The sequence below is a fragment of the Cherax quadricarinatus genome, chromosome 14, assembly GCF_038502225.1.
Source record: "Cherax quadricarinatus isolate ZL_2023a chromosome 14, ASM3850222v1, whole genome shotgun sequence".
Taxonomy (NCBI): Eukaryota; Metazoa; Arthropoda; class Malacostraca; order Decapoda; family Parastacidae; genus Cherax; species Cherax quadricarinatus.
Genome location: NC_091305.1, coordinates 25,292,341 through 25,313,035, shown reverse-complemented (window position 1 = coordinate 25,313,035; position 20,695 = coordinate 25,292,341). Strand labels below are relative to the sequence as shown.

Sequence of the window (20,695 nt, the reverse complement as noted above, 5' to 3'; positions counted from 1 at the left end):
ATCTTCTCCATAAATTTGCATACTATACACGTCAGTTACACAGGTCTATAGTTTAGTGCCTCTTTTCTGTCTCCTTTTTTAAAAATGTGTGTGTGTGTGTGTGTGTGTGTGTGTGAGTGTGAGCCTACTGATATGTGGTTTCCAATCTTCTTTAGTGATAAAATCTGTAAATTTTGCATCTCTAATGCTCTGGTTTGTGTCATCTTTGCAGGAGGAAGAGTGGCCTCTCGATCACTCCCTCCTGCAGGTTCCCTCTCAACAAGATGTCGATGTTTCATGCATGTTATACAATGCCGACAAGTTGATGAGGAAGATACGTGTGCAATACTACCGTGTCTATATAGTATAAACGTTTCGCTTGTGCTCGTATTCGACAGAAGAAGGCTTTCTTCAGTCGAATACGAGCAAACATACTCGTGACATTAGAAGTGGTAATTTCGAGGTGATCTGTCCCTCAACCTTGATAGAAGGTGGAACAGTCCCTTAGCCAGCCTAAGGGACTTGAAATGGGATATTCAACTTCGATCATGGAGGCGCAGTTGCACATGCCATTTGTTGCATAAATCTTTCCCTGGTTACAATACACCAACGTCGAAAATTTGAGTACGATCAGACAGGCCTTCTCGAGTTATAAACAACAGGAAAAAAATGAAGGAAACAAATCTGGGAGGCACGGGAAGTTCCCCCTTCAGAGAATCTTAATGATCTTATTTCCAGCACATAAAATAACTAAGTTAGCTCTTTCCCAATTAACAAAGTTAACTAAATTCAACGATCTCCATTACCCAACATACATAATTAGCTTTTCTCCAGTACACAAAGTAACTAAATTAGCTCGTTTCCACTACCCCCCAAAAAATATAAGAACATAAGAACATAAGAAAGGAGGAACACTGCAGGAGGCCTGTTGGCCCATACTAGGCAGGTCCTTTACAATTCATCCCACTAACAAAACATTTGCCCAACCCAATTTTCAATGCCACCCAAGAAATAAGCTCTGATGTGAAAGTCCCACTCAAATCCAACCCCTCCCACTCATGTACTTATCCAACCTAAATTTGAAACTACCCAAGGTCCCAGCCTCAATAACCCAACTAGGTAGACTGTTCCACTCATCAACTACCCTATTTCCAAACCAATACTTTCCTATGTCCTTTCTAAATCTAAACTTATCTAATTTAAATCCATTACTGCGGGTTCTCTCTTGGAGAGACATCCTCAAGACCTTATTAATATCCCCTTTATTAATATCTATCTTCCACTTATACACTTCGATCAGGTCTCCCCTCATTCTTCGTCTAACAAGTGAATGTAACTTAAGAGTCTTCAATCTTTCTTCATAAGGAAGATTTCTAATGCTGTGTATTAATTTAGTCATCCTACGCTGAATGTTTTCTAACGAATTTATGTCCATTCTGTAATATGGAGACCAGAACTGAGCTGCATAATCTAGGTGAGGCCTTACTAATGATGTATAAAGCTGCAGTATGACCTCTGGACTTCTGTTGCTTACACTTCTTGATATAAATCCCAGTAATCTATTTGCCTTATTACGTACGCTTAGGCATTGCTGTCTTGGTTTAAGGTTGCTGCTCACCATAACCCCCAAGTCCTTTTCGCAATCTGTATGGCTAAGTTCTACATCATTTAACTTATATGTACTAGGGTTATGGGCACTCCCAAGCTTCAGAACCTTGCATTTATCTACATTGAACTGCATCTGCCACTTTTCTGACCAAGAATAGAGTTTGTTTAAATCCTCCTGAAGTTCCATAACATCTACGTTTGAATCAATTTTCCTACCTATCTTTGTGTCATCGGCGAATTTGCTCATATCACTAGTAATTCCCTCATCAAGATCATTGATATATATTATAAACAACAACGGGCCCAAGACTGATCCCTGTGGAAGGCCACTTGTTACAGATCCCCACTCGGATTTAACCCCATTTATGGACACTCTCTGCTTCCTGTCAGTGAGCCATGACTCGATCCACGAGAGCACTTTTCCCCCAATGCCATGAGCTGCCACTTTCTTTAACAGTCTATGGTGCGGAACTTTATCAAAAGCCTTACTAAAATCTAAGTAAATAATATCAAATTCTTTATCGTGGTCAACAGCCTCAAAAGCTTTACTGAAGAAAGTTAATAAATTAGTTAGACAAGACCGGCCTCTTGTGAATCCATGCTGAGTATCATTAATCAAGCTATGCTTATCGAGATGGCTTCTTATAATCTCAGCTATAATTGACTCTAGTAATTTGCCTACAATTGAGGTCAGGCTTACTGGGCGGTAATTTGACGGTAACGACTTGTCCCCTGTTTTAAAAATAGGAATTACATTAGCCATCTTCCACATATCAGACACTACACCTGTTTGAAGAGATAAATTAAAAATATTAGTTAATGGTTCACAGACTTCCATTTTGCATTCCTTAAGAACCCTTGAAAAAACCTCATCAGGACCCGGCGACTTATTTTGCTTCAGTCTGTCTATCTGCTTCACAACCATTTCACTAGTGACTGTGATGTTACATAATTTATCTTCTTCTAGCCCACTATAAAAATTAATTACTGGAATATTGTTAGTGTCTTCCTGTGTAAAAACTGAGAGAAAATAATTATTAAAAATCGAGCACATTTCATTCTCTTTTTAAGGGGACCTATCTTATCTCTAACTTTTGTTCTATAGACCTGGAAAAAACTTTTTGGGTTAGTTTTAGAATCCCTAGCAACTTTAATTTCATAGTCCTTTTTAGCTTTTCTTATCCCCTTTTTAATGTTCCTCTTAATGTCAATATACTGATTCATAAGATGACCCTCACCTCTTTTGATACGCCTATAAATTCCTTTCTTATGCCCTAGTAGATATTTGAGCCTATTATTCATCCATTTTGGGTCATTTCTATTTGATCTAATTTCTTTATATGGGATAAACGTTCTTTGAGCAGCATGTATAGTGTTCAGAAAACTGTCATATTGATAGCTCACTTCGTTACCCCAGTCAACAGATGATAAGTGTTCTCTAAGCCCATCGTAATCTGCTAAGCGAAAATCTGGGACTGTTACTGAGTTATCGCTACTATCGTACTTCCATTCAATGCTAAATGTAATTGATTTGTGGTCGCTAGCACCCAGTTCCTCTGACATCTCTAAATTATTAACAAGGGAATCATTGTTTGCCATAACTAAGTCAAGCAGGTTATTTTCCCTTGTAGGTTCTGTCACAAACTGCTTCAAAAAACAATCCTGAACTACTTCTAAGAAGTCGTATGATTCTAAATTCCCAGTCAAGAAATTCCAATCAATATGACTAAAGTTAAAGTCTCCTAGAATTACTACATTATCGTGCCTTGTGTCCTTAACAATTTCCTCCCATAGTAGTCTCCCTTGGTCCCTATCTAAGTTTGGGGGACGGCATATCACTCCTAAAATCAGTTTTTCATGCCCCTCTGAAAATTCTATCCAAACAGACTCTGTATGTGTTACTTCAGACTTAATACCCGTTTTTATGCAACAGTTCAAGCGATCTTGGACATACAATGCCACCCCACCCCCCTTCCCGGTACTTCTATCTACTTGGAACAATTTAAAACCCTGAATGTGACATTCTGCAGGCATGTCCCGACTTTTTGAATTAAACCACGTCTCAGTTAAGGCAAACACATCAATGTTACCTGCACTAGCAACTAATCTCAACTCGTCCATCTTATTCCTAGCACTACGGCAATTAGCATAATAAACATTGAAAGACTCTCCTTTCTCTTTACCCTTCCTGCTCATTTCTGTTTTTCTACTAAACCTATTACTGTCCTTATCACCCAAAGTCCCTGGCTTTTCAATATCTACCTCGTTCTGCTTATTACTAGTTCCCCTAGAACTCGTAATATTACTACACTGGGACTTCACTGTTTTCCTGCCAAAACCCATACCACTGACTATTCCCAATACAAAAACTAAGTCAGTTGACTACTTTCCAGTACACATCAGTGAGTAGTGTGACCTCCAATTGCGAGTTAATACCAGTCTCCAAGAGGGAGGTGCTGGAGAAGTCACGGTAGACAGTGACCACATGGAGCCTGCACCATGCCAACACACACACACACACACACACACACACACACACACACACACACATGTCGTAAGAGAGAAGAAATTAATGAAAACACCATTGGTAATAATAATAATAATAATGTGGTATAAACCTTGGTAATAAATACCGACAAGTTGGTTTAGAAAGACACGTAAGCAAACACTATGGCATATTTATTAGAAAACGTTTCGGTCCTAGGACCTTGATCACTTGTACATACAAAGGTAGAAAGACATTATATATAGGCGGAGAGTGAGGTGTGAGTGACGCACGATACCTGAGGAATGTTCTTATGTTCTTATGACATTCCTCAGGTCACGTGCGTCACACCTCACTCTCCGCCTATATATATAATGTCTTTCTACCTCTGTATGTTAGAAGTGATCAAGGTCCCAGGACCGAAACGTTTTCTAATAAATATGCCATAGTGTTTGCTTACGTGTCTTTCTAAACCAATAATAATGATAATTATAATGAAGGAGAAGAAAAGAAAAAAGGAGAATTGCAGATGATTTTGTACCAGAAGAACCTTAAAAAACTTACCTAACATTATTATAACAAACGCAATTTAATTTAGCTTAATCCAACTAAATATATTTTATATAAGTTTACAATAATTTAATGATAAACAAACACAATGGAATATATTTTTTCGTTAGGTTCAAAATGATTTTTGCGAAATTATTGCATACAGAAATTTTCGCTTGCCCTATTCGGCAAGAAGTGCGTTGGAAGGCATAGATGGGACGGGAGAAAGAGACTACATAGCAGGTACACTTCAGTCTGGGGAACACAAAGTGGTCACTGCAGTGATGTATAATCCACCACAGAACTGCAGGAGGCCAAGAGAGGAATATGAAGAGAGCAACAGAGCAATGGTGGACACACTTGCTCAGGTGGCAAGAAGAGCTCATTCCAACAGAGCAAAGTTGCTGGTTATGGGGGATTTCAACCACAGGGAGATCGACTGGGAAAACCTGGAGCCACATGGGGGTCCCGAAACATGGAGAGCCAGGATGTTGGACGTGGTGCTGGAAAACCTCTTGCACCAACATGTTAAGGACACTACCAGAGTGAGAGGGGAGGATGAACCAGCAAGATTGGACATTGTGTTCACCCTGGGCAGCTCAGACATTGAGGACATCAAGTATGAGAGTCCCCTAGGAGCTAGCGACCACGTGGTTCTGTGCTTTGAATACATAGTAGAGCTGCAAGTGGAGAGAATAACAGGAGTTGAATGGGAAAAGCCTGACTATAAAAGAGGGGACTACATAGGGTTGAAGAACTTCCTGCGGGAGGTCCAGTGGGACAGAGAACTGGCAGGAAAGCCAGTAAATGAAATGATGGAATATGTAACAACAAAATGCAAGGAGGCAGTGGAAAAGTTTATTCCCAAGGGCAACAGTAACAACGGGAAGACCGGAACGAGCCCCTGGTTTACCCGACGGTGTAAGGAGGCAAAAACAAAGTGCAATAGAGAATGGAAAAAGTACAGAAGGCAGAGAACACACGAAAATGGGGAGATCAGTCGCAGAGCCAGGAATGAGTATGCACAGGTAAGGAGGGAGGCCCAGCGACAGTATGAAAATGACATAGCATCGAGAATCAAGACTGACCCGAAACTGTTGTATAGCCACATCAGGAGGAAGACAACAGTCAAAGACCAGGTGATCAGATTAAGGACAGAAGGTGGAGAACTCACAAGAAATGATCAGGAGGTATGTGAGGAGCTGAACAGGAGATTTAAGGAAGTTTTTACAGTAGAGACAGGAAGGGCTGTGGGAAGACAGCACAGAAGGGAACATCAAGAGGGAATATACCAACAAGTGTTGGATGACATACGAACAACTGAGGAGGAGGTGAAGAAGCTCTTAAGTGACCTTGACACCTCAAAGGCGATGGGACCGGACAACATCTCCCCATGGGTCCTTAGAGATGGAGCAGAGATGCTGTGCGTGCCTCTAACCACAATCTTCAACACATCCCTTGAAACTGGGCAACTACCTGAGAAATGGAAGACAGCTAATGTAGTCCCCATATTTAAGAAAGGAAACAGAAACGAGGCACTAAACTACAGACCTGTGTCTCTGACATGTATTGTGTGCAAAGTCATGGAGAAGATTATCAGGAGGAGAGTGGTCGAACACCTGGAAAGGAACTAGATTATAAATGAAAACCAGCATGGGTTCATGGAAGGCAAATCCTGTATCACAAACCTCCTGGAGTTTTATGACAAGGTAACATAAGTAAGACACAAGAGAGAGGGGTGGGTAGATTGCGTTTTCCTAGACTGCAGGAAGGCCTTTGACACAGTTCCCCACAAGAGATTAGTGCAGAAGCTGGAGGATCAGGCGCATGTAACAGGGAGGGCACTGCAATGGATAAGGGAATACCTGACAGGGAGGCAGCAACGAGTCATGGTACGTGAAGAGGTATCACAGTGGGCGCCTGTTACGAGCGGGGTCCCACAGGGGTCAGTTCTAGGACCAGTGCTATTTTTGATATATGTGAACGACATGATGGAAGGAATAGACTCTGAAGTGTCCCTGTTCGCAGATGATGTGAAGTTGATGAGAAGAATTAAATCGGACGAGGATGAGGCAGGACTGCAAAGAGAGACCTGGACAGGCTGGACATGTGGTCCAGTAACTGGCTTCTCGAATTCAATCCAGCCAAATGCAAAGTCATGAAGATTGGGGAGGGGCAAAGAAGACCGCAGACAGTATAGGCTAGGTGGACAAAGACTACAGACCTCACTCAGGGAGAAAGACCTTGGGGTGACCATAACACCGAGCACATCACCGGAGGCACACATCAACCAAATAACTGCTGCAGCATACGGGCGCCTGGCAAACCTGAGAATAGCGTTCCGATACCTTAATAAGGAATCGTTCAAGACACTGTACACTGTGTATGTTAGGCCCATACTGGAGTATGCAGCACCAGTCTGGAACCCACACCTGGTCAAGCACGTCAAGAAGTTAGAGAAAGTACAAAGGTTTGCAACAAGGCTAGTCCCAGAGCTCAAGGGAATGTCGTACGAGGAAAGGTTAAGGGAAATCGGACTGACGACACTGGAGGACAGAAGGGTCAGGGGAGACATGATAACGACATACAAGATACTGCGGGGAATAGACAAGGTGGACAGAGATAGGATGTTCCAGAGAGGGGACACAGGGACAAGGGGTCACAAGTGGAAGCTGAAGACTCAGACGAGTCACAGGGACGTTAGGAAGTATTTCTTCAGTCATAGAGTTGTCAGCAAGTGGAACAGCTTAGCAAGTGAAGTAGTGGAGGCAGGAACCATACATAGTTTTAAGAAGAGGTATGCCAAAGCGCAGGAAGCAGAGAGAGAACCCAGTAGCGATCAGTGAAGAGGCGGGGCCAGGAGCTGAGTCTCGACCCCTGCAACCACAATTAGGTGAGTACATATATATATATATATATATATATATATATATATATATATATATATATATATATATATATATATATATATATATATATATCGTGCCGAATATGTAAAACTGGTCAATTAGCAAGAACTCATTTAAAATTAAGTCCTTTCTAAAATTTTCTCTTATACGTTTAAAGATATATTTTTTTCATTAATGTTAATGTAAAAATTTATAAATTTGCACCTAAAGGAACTTAGAAAACTTACCTAACCTTATTATAACAAGAGCAATTTATTTTAGCCTAACCCAACTAAATATATTTTAGATTTGTTTAAAATAATTTAATACTAAACAAACACAGTTAAATATATTTTTGTCGTTAGGTTCAGAATGATTTTGACGAAATTATTGCATACACAAATTTTCACTTGTCCTATATGGCAAGATGAGCGTTGCTATTTAAGCCAAGATCGCAAATTCTGCCTATTCGGCACGACATTATATATATATATATATATATATATATATATATATATATATATATATATATATATATATCAGTACCAACCCACAAGCAGAGGTGATAACTGACAAAGAATCGATCCATGTTAATAAAAACAAAGAAAAAAAAGTGACTTGATAATGGTCCAGATCTGACTGAAATGTCGTCCAAAGTTTGTTATTTGTGAATTATTTTCATGTATAGTGTTACTAATTAATTAAATGATAGTGGGGGGGGGAGGGATCTCATCACTGGTAGTGCATCAACGTGTTCTTATCGTATGTGACAAAACATCAACAACGTTATTTCGTCAACGAGTCCTCGTCTATGACATCAACACTGGTCATACAGCGATGTGTTCTTGTCTTATACAAGAAATCGTAAACAATGCAAGTTCAGCTTTTGAACAAATATTAACAAAATGGAATCTATACATCTATACAAGTGAAATCGCAAATCTAGAGAATGTACAGAGAACCTTTACTGGGAATGCTTGGAGTCACTTGACCTGTACTCACTGGAGCGCAGGCGAGACAGATGCATCATAATCTACACCTGGACACTCCTAGAGGGACTGGTCTCAAATCTGCACACAGAAATCACTCCCTACGAAAGCAAAACACTTGGCAGGCAATGCAACATACCCCCAGAGAAAACACAGCAAGTGTCCGAGGCCCAAGACTGTTCAACAGCCTCCCACCAGGTATAAGGGGAATTATCCATAGATCCCTGGCTATCTACAAGAAGGAGCAGGACAGATAACTAAAGTCAGAACGCAATCAGCCGGGCTGTGGTTCGTATGTTGGACTACGTGCGGCCAGCAGTAACAGCCTGTTTGATCAGGCCCTGATCCACCGGGAGGCCTGGCCAAGGGCTGGGCCGCGAGGGCTCTGGCCCCCGGAACACCCTCCAGGTAGACTCCAGATAGACGTATACATCACGTAAGCAAATACTGAGGCAAAATACTATACAGTTATTTGCTCAAAACAAATCACACGCGGGCTATTTGTGTATTGTTCCAGTCACGGTATTGTGCCTTTTTATTCTTCATTTGTTCATTTATTCATTTACGTGAAACACTACATCCGCTGGTCGTGGGACAAACACGTTACTCACCAGAAGCGATAAATTATCCCCCCCCCTTCCTCTGATATAATAACGTATCTCTACACTTACGGACTTCGGAAATAAAGGAAACGACGGACCGCGTCCGTTGGCGACATAATTGTTTTTTATTGTTAGTATCACGACAAAAGAATCTCTCCTGTAGCCACTACAACTGTTATTACCTGCCACCCGCGGCTGTAAGTAGACAAGACGGATTTTACTACCTGAACTACGGAGAGTGAGAGAGAGAAAGAAGGGGAGGGGGAAATATACTCTAGGAGAAACAAAATGGCGAGTGTTGGAGGATGACAATGTTGCTAAGACACTTCACTGCTCGTCACATTACCATAGCAAGTATATGTAAACCAGAGCTAAATACCCAGGGTGAAACTCGGCGGCGGCGGCGGCGGCGGCGGCGGCGGCGGCGGCGGCGGCGGCGGCGGCGGCGGCGGCGGCGGCGGCGGCGGCGGCGGCGGCAGCGGCGGCGGCAGCGACGGCGGCGGCGGAGGCAGCAGCAGCAGCCGAAGAGATAGGGGGTGGGGGGTGGGGTGGAAGCCCACGCTTAATCTCGTCACTTGTCCCCTTCCATCGTGTCCTTTCCTAACTTGCTCCCTGCATCTTCAGTGCCTCCTTCCTTGCCCTTTTTAATTTCTTCAAACCAATCTTATTCTTCTCTCCTTGCTTCTGTCTGTGTACTATTATTTGTGTTTTATTGAACTTCGTTATCCTGCTCATTTTCGTTTCTTCTCATTCTTCCTATCCTTCCCTACTCACCCACGCACCTTGACTTCCTCTGTTCCTCCCTCCCTCCCTCTCGCTTTCTCTCTCTCTCTCTCTTACAGTTGCATTCAAACTAAAAAAATGTGATTGCGAGAAATCTCGTCATATATTGCTTCTGCTGCTCTGCTGCTGTTACTTTGATGATGCTCCTGCTCCTGCTCCACCGCTATTGCTGGTGCTGCCACTGCTACTTCTGTTTCTCCTTCTCTTCTCTGCTCTGATACTTCTCTACTGCCGCTGTGCTCTGTTGCTGCTCAGGATTGCAGCGAGTTTCTATTACGCGAGCCTGGTATTATTTACCCAGAGTGCTCTTTGATCAACTTTCTTCCAGACCTCACCTGAAAATGTAAATTACCAGAAGCTGCCTGCTGCCTCTGTCTCTGCGGCGGTGGAGGGACTCTCTACTTTTAATAAATTGTGCTCTTCTACAGGTTTTGTCTACAGCGACTCGCTACTTTTTCCTGTGTGAGTTGTTTACAAGAGATACTCTACGTGGGTACAACTTGCTAAGGAGCAACTTTACACACACTCAATATTCATCTACTACGGTGGGTTACCTGTTAGGCCTCTGGAGGTGCTGGGCTGGCACAGGTTTGGATCCGGGTTGAGTCTGTCTTCTATATTGACTTTCGTCTCCCCTTTTGTTGCCTGTCCAGCTTTCAGGGTCGAAGTTTTGCTAATCTCGAGGTGTGACGGCCGGCCAAGATTTGGTTCTAAGGCCTCGCTTCCATGGAGCTCTGATATTTTGTTATATTGGGATTCTTCCAAAGTTCTGATAGCTTGGGTATCAAACGAACGTCTGTTAGTTTTGATAATCTTTGAGACTCCGCTCTCTTTGGAATTCTCCGAAGCGTTTTTCACTGCTACATTTTCAGAGACATTACTAGCACGAGAGTCCTCAGAGATTCTACTACCATTAGGTCCCAATGCTTTGCAAGTTTTGTGGTCCTCTGAAGCTTTACAACCTTGCGGTCCTGATGTTGTGCTGGTTTTGGAGTCCTCGGGGGAACTGATATCTCCGAACTCAGATATTCCGAGAGATTGTGATTCCTCAAAGCGCCTCTTTGCTCTGAGTTCCGATTGCTGACTATCTTCTGAATATATCATCTTGCTGTCCTTCAGGGCTGATGCAGCGCCATCTATGGGATCATCCAAGGACTTGCTCTCTTTGAGCACCGGTGCTCTACCGCATATGTGCTCTAAGACTTCTCCGGTTTCAAGTTCCGACGCTTCAACAAATTCCGATTCCACCGTTTGACTAGCCCTGTGTTCCAGATTCTTGCTCGTTCTCTCTTCCTTTTTACCTCTGTACTTAACCCCGTCACCTCGAGTCCTCGCTTGCCCTTTGCTGCTGCTGCTGTTGCTTGCTTTGGTTACTGTCGCTTCGCTGGCCTTTCCTTCCACCGTGCTGTTTGCTTCCTTATCTGAGTTATGCCCAGAAAACAGAAAAAGAGAAAATATAAAGCGAAAGCAGTGAATGAAACGTAGGAGACTAATTACGGCTAACGAGATGCCTACAGACACAAAATATTCTGCGTTTTATTCTGCCACAAACGGATAAGAAATTTTTACATGTGCGAACTGTGTGGAATATTTAAGTAATGATGCAAGATTAGAGCAGTGGAGAGAGAATTTCTGAGTTGTTAAAGCTTTATGAAACAACTAGAGCTTTAAAGATATGTGCTCTCAATAAGAAGACAGAAACTTTTAAGGTTTGGCCAACATTACTTTAGCTTAATGTGATAACGACTGATGTTCAGATCGCAATATCATCATGAGCCTAATAAATAAAACTCCACTGTAATCAAGAGGACAAAAGCTAAGATTACTTTTTGGATCAAATGTATTAAATCTAAGCTTGTAATGTTACCAAGAGGACAAAAATCTAAAAACTTCAAAGTGATTAAGGCGAATAATCTTGCAATATAATCAAGTGGATTAAAGCTAAGATTGCTAAGTGGATCAAGGGAACTAAATATACAATTCTATACGTCACACACAAGACTCGTTCTAATTTTGCAGTACCAAGAGAATCGACTGGCCTATTTACAAGAAGACTAGAGCTGCAGTGGCCTACCGTGCTGTCTCTAGTGATGAAATGTTCTAACTGGCTCGACCTCAACACATTCGGGCTGTGATTGTGACAAAAATTTTCAACCTGATTTGACTAAACCCTTCAATAATAATAATAATAATAATAATAATAATAATAATAATAATAATATTATTATTATTATTATTATTATTATTATTATTATTATTATTACTAATATTTCCATCTTTTACAGACTGACCCATTATTAATATCAGAAGTATTAATAAAATAATTTATCGTTATTGCTACAGTGAGTGCTACAAACCAAATGCAAAATGATATGTTCTATCTTGAAGGATGAAGCGCTTTAGTGGGTATAATGTACAATTATCATTAATGTTTAGTTGAAGCGTAAAGCTTAAATATAACGACATTTCGCTCGAGGGAAGCTTTAGTATTAAGTAATATAGGAAACCTCTAAACTTCTCCCTACATTGTCTGGTTGGGTGAAGAGTGAGGTGAAGAGGTGGGTGATGCCACAGGGTGAGGCAACTAGCTGGTAGGTCACAGAGGAATATTTAGGGGAGAGATATTTTGATCCCTTCCTCCTGCTTTGGTTCAATAAGAGGAGTTCCCGATATTATTTTTTAAGCTACGTACCTCGTTTCCAAACTAGGACAGAGACGGAGTACCTCCTTTCCCTTCCCTCCTTCAACATCACCTTCGTCACAGAAACCTAAACCTCCCGAGTAGCGTCACTGTAGCGAGAACTTTGGGTATCTTGAAAAAATAGGTTGGACAGGTACATGAGTGGACCACCAGGCCTGGTGCAGTGCTCCTCCAGTCTTACATTCTTACGATCTTATGTTTACAATGGCAAGCATCATGACCACATCAATTACAAACGCTCTTCCGAAATTATTTTCAACCTGGCTGATTTGGCCCTTATCTGATTGTCTAAATTACTTACATTTTTACCAAACCACTGCAGGTTTTATGATGGAGGTCAACACAGGATTGTAAATATGGAAAAGTGACACTTTAGTCGGGATGAAATATAATGTGTACGCAATAACTCGATGACTAGCACCTGAATGCTTGTTAAGCTGATGGGATAAACTATGCTGGTAAGCTTATTGGGGAAGCTTTACTGATAATGCTATAGAGATAGAGAAACTGATTATCATATAACAGAATGAGTTAAAGATTATCATATAATAATGGAATGAGGATAATGAGTGTCAGGTTATTACGATAAGAAAATAGGATACTGAGTGATAAATTATCTTATACTAATTAAAGCAGATCATCACATAATAAGAAGAATGACAGATCTTCAAGTAACAGTGACAAGAATGACGGACAAATCACATAAAAGTGGGAATAATGATAAATCATCACATGAAAAGAAGAATGACTGACATCACATAACAGTGAACAGTAACAAATCATCACATAATGCTACATAATGCGGTTGGTGTGGTAGAACGAAGTGTGTCTCACCTTGGGAGAGGAAGACGTTAGAATTGGGTTGTTGGTAGGTGTCATCCTGGTGGTGGTCTTGGTAGTGAGGTGAGGGTGGAGCCACTGCGGTGTTGTTGGCGGAGGGTGGGGCGCCGCCCCCCGCCCTGCGGGACGCCGCCAGCAGCGGGTGGTGGTGGGAGGGGCCCCGCACGGGGATTTCCGGCGGGGCCGGGTCTGGAGGGGTCCCCGACGCATCTGGAACAAGCAGACAACCAAGTGATTAACTCGTTAAGTCTTGCGTGGAAAGTTAATCACGGAAGGCGAAAAGAAGACCGGTGACGGAGTATAGATTAGGGGGAATAGAGACTATACACAAAACAGGCAAATGTGGTTATTTGTGACTACATGAACCACAATCATCAAAATATGACAAATTACAACATTTGGAAATTCAGACTTGTCAAAAAAATTTTTTTACTCCAGGCAGTTGACATATAAGCTGTCAGCTGTACACACATCGGGTTACATGTTCTCATCACTGCTGTGACAGATGGCTGTGGTTGTGATGGGAGATTTTTGCATAGCCTAACTCTCATTCTCTATTGCAGTACGTCTACCTTCTAGCACAGCAGTGGCTTCTGTTGGTTGCAGTTCTCCCAGCACCACAGTGATACATCACCAGCAGCTCCTGTTGGTTGCTGTTCTACCCACCTGGAGACTACCTGGAGCCTATTTCGAGGTTCACCCTTCCCCTTCGGCCCAGTTCCAGACCAGGCCTCCCGTTTGATGGCCCGATCAACCAAGGTGTTGGTGCCAGCCCCACGCATTCTAATGCATGCACCACAGTCTGGCTGATAACCAACTTGAAAAACGTACCAAGTTCCCAAGGTTTTATTAAAAATTTCCCCAATACACGAAAAGAGCGTGTTGATGAAGCTTGGTCTCCATACACTTATTATACTCATCGCGCTCCTATTACTCATTGGTGGTATTTTGTGCCGTCTGCCAAATCTCTTGCTTCCATATGGAGCGATTTCATTGTGCAGAGTTGGGACCAATCCCTTTAGAATTTTTCCAGGTGTAGATTATGATGCGTTTTTCTCGGCTACGTTCCAATGAGTTCAACTTATGCGTCTCCAAACATTTCCAGTGTTCGGAAGCCTGACTGAATTTATACGAACAGTGGAGTTTTTCTAAGTTTTCCAGATTTGCAATATTATATCCTGCCATGATGGGGGCCGCTGGTATACAACAGTATTCCAACCTAGAGAGGACTAATGCCTTGAAGAAAATTACCACTGGCTCGCCATCTTTTGTTTTGAATGTTCTAGTTATCACGCTAATAATTTTCTTGTGGTTGCAATACTAACGCTCTTGTGATCCTTGAATGTGAGATACTCTGTCAATGTCACTTCTAAATCACTCACTAAACTTCCTCTGTATAAACGATCTAAGTTGGTCTTGTCCTTATTTTTTTCGAAGCAAAAGACCGGAAATTTGTACTCCCTGAACATAATATTAGTGTCAGCAGTCCACTGGAAGACTTAGTTTATATCCGTCTGAAAGCTCGTTATGTCTCGACGAAAGCCAGTGAGGTAATACAATGGTAGAACATATAAGAATTATGTTAACAAAACACACAATGCGGGTTATAACATTGTATTGTGAAGACGGTTCGTCTACTAAAATCTTTATAACTCCAGACAGAGACAATCATGACATGTGTGATGTAGTGCGATCATTTACGTCTCTCTCTACATGGGATATAGGGATGAGAAAGAGTAGTGGGGAAAGTATTGTGTCTTTAGGAACAGCGCTTTTCAGAGTGGTAGACCACTAGATGTCTCCCTAGATGAAAGACCTACAAAAGACGGACGAACGGACGGATGCACGCACACACACGCACGCGGGGCCAGGAGCTGCGACTCGACTCATGCAACCACATATAGGTGAGCACACACACACACACACAATGCGTGACCAACAACCGATTAAAAAAAAAAAGCACACAACAATCAACATAATACAACAAAAAACACAACGAAACCTCCATAAAAACGTCGACCAAATGAGTGTAATCCCCTGTGACTAATCCCGCTGGGCAGTCGCTCGATAAATCCGTTCGGTAATCTCCGACAATACCCACGCGCGCGGACAGGCGGACGGGCGGACGGACGGACAGACTGACAGACAATCCCTATTGTTATTCTTACGTCTCCTCTTTGGTGATAATTCTTTGGGTGGGGGTACTGAGGTGGGGGTATTGGGGGATGGGGGGGAAGGTAGTGGGGTGGGTGACAAACTCGGAAAATGGGAAAAGAGTGGAAAGACAAGAAAGAGGAAGTGATGGATTTTGCAGGTGGAAAGATAGGAAAGACGAAGAAAATGGAAAGACAAGGGGGGGGGGAGGAGAAATGGATGAGGTGGGGAGGAAGAAAAAAGGGAGCAGATACAAAGAAATTAAAAAGGTCAGGGAAGAAGGAAGACAGGAGGGGAGGGGGGGAGGGAGGGAGGGAGGGAGGGAGGGAGGGAGGGAGGGAGAGAGACAGAGACAGAGAGAGATGGAGAGAGAGAGAGAGAGAGAGAGAGAGAGAGAGAGACAGAGAGAGACAGAGACAGACAGACAGACAGACAGACACACAGACAGACAGACAGACAGAGAGAGAGAGAGAGAGAGAGAGAGAGAGAGAGAGAGAGAGAGAGAGAGAGAGAGAGAGAGAGAGAGAGAAAGAGGGAGGGAGGGAGGGAGCGTTATAAATTCCCCATCCGGAGGCAAAAAGATCCCCGTTGTTGGTATTATCCTCCGTCCCATGTCCACCTCTTTCATCCCTTCTGTCCATCCATTCTTTATATCCTGCCCTTTCTTAAGTCGGCCGGTCCCCCATATCAGGTCCCTTCACGAGTCAGTCCCCTATCATCTGTCCCTGGAGCAGTCAGTCCCTAATCAGTCCCTGGAGCAATCAGTCCCTAATCTGTCCCTGGAGCAGTCAGTCTCTAATCTCTTGTCCTTGCAGCAGTCAGTCTCTAATCTCCTGTCCTTGCAGCAGTCAGTCTCTAATCTCCTGTCCTTGCAGCAGTCTCTAATCTGTCCCTGCACCAGTCAGTCCCTAATCTCTTCTCTATTCAGAACCTCCCACACCGTTGCTCTGGTCTAGGTGCAACATAAACAGACTGATGGATGCCGCAGTAGCCAAGTTTAGCCTTGCTTACAAGTATCTCTGACAGTCTGGCATATACACAAGCTTAAATATAAAGTATGCAGCCACCCTTACGGTCACTTTCTTGAACACTGCTTTACTGTTCACTTACTGAGGGATACAGGGATAGAATATTAACCTAAACGACATGTTATAGAATCTTATTAATAAGAACAGGATACCACAAATTCTGAGCGAGCATCTTAAATTGGTTGTAGCAGATGGGAAAACTATGATCTGTAAGTAATATGCACTTTGAAGGAAGGGTGGAAACATATTGCAGTTTTTGAACCGTAGTATCGGTACACCTCTGGCAAGACAATGCTGGAATGAGTGACGATGAAAGTGTTTCTTCTATTTCGGGTCACCCTGCCTCGGTGGGAAACGGCCGTGTGTTAAAAAAATGTACTCCCAGTGTGCTCCAGAAAGCTTTTTTTTTTGTTCCTGTAGTAACAAGATATAATGTGTATTCATAAACTCTTGCTTTACTTTGTACTGAATGGCTATGGGCTCCACAAGCAACTAGCTGCAGCAGCAAAACTTGTCTCTTAAGCAAGGTGCCCACAACTGGTGGGATTTTTTTTCTTTTTTTTTTACCTTAAATTTGTATGGCAAAGATGCATTTTGGGCTACTCTCAATATCACTAATGATTTTATAGCTTTTCTTTGGGTTACTTTCAGCTTCAATAATGGTTATACACTTTCTCTCTCTCTCTCTCTCTCTGTCTCTCTCTCTCTCTCTCTCTCTCTCTCTCGTTCTCTCTGGGTCTTTGCATGATACCTTCAATAACAGTACAATCTTTTCAATGTCTAACCTAAGAGCGGGAGCATTTTCATTCATTTCCTCCTCTCAGTGGCACGAGTCTAAAAACAAGTATCCAGTGCTATCAAGTTTACCCTCTAAAGAAAACTGTTTACAAAAGCGTTACTCGGGGTATCCTGCAATCACTTACTTCCAAATACGTGATTTACAAATTTTCAGTTAAGATGCTGCTGAAACCGTAATTTGTTAAAAAAAAAAAATCCTGCAGACTAGAGGAAACTCTCGAAACAAGTCACAGTTATATCACAGGTTACAGATACTAGTGAAAAAAAAGACAAAAATTTTGTCAGGAAGAAATACATTATACTTCGTTTGTCTTTTTTCTTCCATCTCATCGATATTTCAAACATTTACCTCCAAGACGACTTGTGCTGTGACGCTTGTGATCGGGTGTCTATGCATATATAAACCTCGATGGGCTGTCTCCTAAATTTATCGTCCAAATGAGTATGACGCTACAGAGTACTGGAGAGTTATGATAAACAAAAGCCAATTGTAGTTTTTACCCCGTAAGCTCTTTACTTAGGGCGAATTTGTTTTTATATCTTGTTTTTCACGCGACTCTTCTTCTGACCTGCCTCCTGGGTCACTCCCTGCCATATGTTGCGTCAGCCTCAAAACTTTATTACCAAGCTTGTTGATGTTTTGGGTTGGGTTGGTAAGTGTGTTAGGCAGTGTTCAATTTGCAAGGTAGTGTTCAGTTTTTTTTAAGGCAGTGTTCAGCTGTTTTTCAAAGCAGCGTTCACTTTTCAAAGCAGCATTTAGTTTTCAAGGCAGTTTTCAGTTTTCACAAAAATAATCTTTAACCTGAAGCTAATTTATGTGTTTCGGAAAAAAGAATAATATCAGTGAGAAATTATTTGCATATCTACGGGCTTCTCCACATAAAAAAAACACCACTATGAACCTACCTTTGCATCTCCAAAAATAACTTTCATATTATCATAAACAAATCTTGATTTCAGTTTTGGCAGTCAGTGCTTCGACTCCTCTAGACCTGTTCTGGACATATCCCAGTATGGAACTTTCCCCTTAAGTTTCCTCACTGGTCCGCCCGGATGTCCCCTCCTAACTCCACCTCCCCCTTCACACCCCGCCTCCCCCCACCACTCTACCACAGCTAATTTCAAAGCCAATTCCCCGAGGCTTATTGCATTATCTGAACCTTCACCAAAAGGAAACTGAAGTTACGAGAAATTAAGTATCAGGAATGAATATATATATATATATATATATATATATATATATATATATATATTATATAAATATGTCGTACTGAATAGGTAAAAATGGCCAACAGGAACTCATTTAAAATTAAGTCCTTTCTAAATTTTTTTAAACATTTTTTTTTATTCATGTTAATGTAAAAATTAATAATTTTGAACCAAAAGAACCTTATTATAACAAGCGCAATTTAATTTGGTTTAATCAAACATACATATATATATATATATATACATATATATATATATATGTGTGTGTGTGTGTGTGTGTGTGTGTGTGTGTGTGTGTGTGTGTGTGTGTGTGTGTGTGTGTGTGTGTGTGTGTGGACCCTCAACCAGCGATATTAATCCGTTCCTGAGAGCTCATCGTTAATCGAAATAATCGTTAGTCAAGTTAATTTTCCCCATAAGAAATAATGGAAATCAAATTAATCCGTGCAAGACACCCCAAAGTATTGAAAAAAAAAATTTACCACATGAAATATTAATTTTAATACACACAAACTGAAGAAGACATGCACAGTTACATGACACTTGCCTTTATTGAAGATCTGGTGATGATTGATGGGATGGGAGGAGGGGAGAGCATTGATCTTCTTAGTGTTTAGAAGGGGAATCCCCTTCCATTAGCACTTGAGGTAGCAAGTTTTTTTCTGGGGTTAGTTCCCTTGTTCTTTTAATGCCACTAGGACCAGCTTCAGAGTCACTGGACTTCTGTTGCACAACATGTCTGTCCATAGATACCTGTACCTCTCGTTCCTTTATGACTTTCCTAAAGTGGTTCACAACATTGTCAGTGTACAGGTTGACAACTTGCTTGCAGTAGCTGTGTCAGGGTGATTTTCATCAATAAAGGTTTGCACTTCAAGCCACTTTGCACACATTTCCTTAATTTTAGAAGTAGGCAACTTCTTCAATTTCTCTATCCCCTCCTCCGAAGCAGTTTCCTCAGGTCTGCCCTCTTGCTGTTCAAGATGATCTAGCAGCTCATCAGTGGTTAGTTCTTCATTGTCCTCCACCACCAACTCTTCCACATCCTCCCCACTAACCTCCAACCCCAAGGACTTCCCAAATGCCACAATTGATTCCTCAACTGGCATAGGATTCTCAGGGTTAGCCTCAAACCGTTCAAAATCCCTTTTGTTTGCACATTCTGGCCACAGTTTTTTTTCCAAGCAGAGTTCAAGGTCCTCTTAGTCACTTCCTCCCAAGCCTTACCTATAATGTTTACACAATTGAGGATGGTAAAGTGTCTTTCCAAAACTCTCTTAGAGTCAGTTGAGTTTCTGAGGTCACTACAAAGCACCTTTCAAACATAGCTTTTGTGTACAGTTTCTTGAAGTTGGAAATGACCTGCTGGTCCATGGGCTGCAGGAGAGGAGTGATATTAGAAGGCAAAAACTTCACCTTAATGAAGCTCATGTCCCTAGAAAGTCGCTCTGCCAAGTCTGAAGGATGACCAGGAGCATTGTCTAATACCAGGAGGCACTTAAGGTCTAATTTCTTTTCAATTAGGTAATTTTTCACATTGGGGGCAAATGCATGGTGTAAAAAGTCATAGAAAAAGTCCCTAGTGATCCATGCCTTACTGTTTGCCCTCCACAGCACACACAAATTAGCCTTGACGACATTGTTTTTCCTGAACACTCTGGGAGTTTCAGAGTGATACACCAATAAAGGCTTCACTTTGCAATCACCACTAGCATTGGCACACATCAACAGAGTAAGCCTGTCTTTCATAGGCTTATGTCCTGGGAGTGCCTTTACCTCCTGAGTAATGTACGTCCTGCTTGGCACCCATGGGACAAGTGGGGCGCGCTCAAGCCAAAGTGGACGCGTCTTGAATGGAACGAATAGCGTTGGTCAGGTTTTTAAGCACTAGTCGAGGCAAAATTTTTGCGTTAAAATGTATCGCTAGTCAGATTTATCGTTAATCGGTGCCATCGCTGGTTGAGGGTCCACTATATATATATATATATATATATATATATATATATATATATATATATATATATATATATATATATATATATATATATATATATATATATATATATATATATATATATATAT

At 41.8% G+C, this 20,695-nt stretch overlaps 1 protein-coding gene across 6 annotated transcripts in view; it reads right to left on the bottom strand.

Moving 5' to 3' along the window:
* Positions 1 to 20,695, bottom strand: part of Ten-a (tenascin accessory) — a 1,550,399-nt gene that overhangs the window by 644,578 nt on the left and 885,126 nt on the right. For all 6 annotated transcript variants that reach the window (XM_070084924.1, XM_070084928.1, XM_070084925.1 and 3 more), the window contains one exon: positions 13,419 to 13,634. In XM_070084924.1, the coding sequence (XP_069941025.1) occupies positions 13,419 to 13,634 (216 nt within the window). The remainder of the gene's footprint in view (positions 1 to 13,418; positions 13,635 to 20,695) is intronic.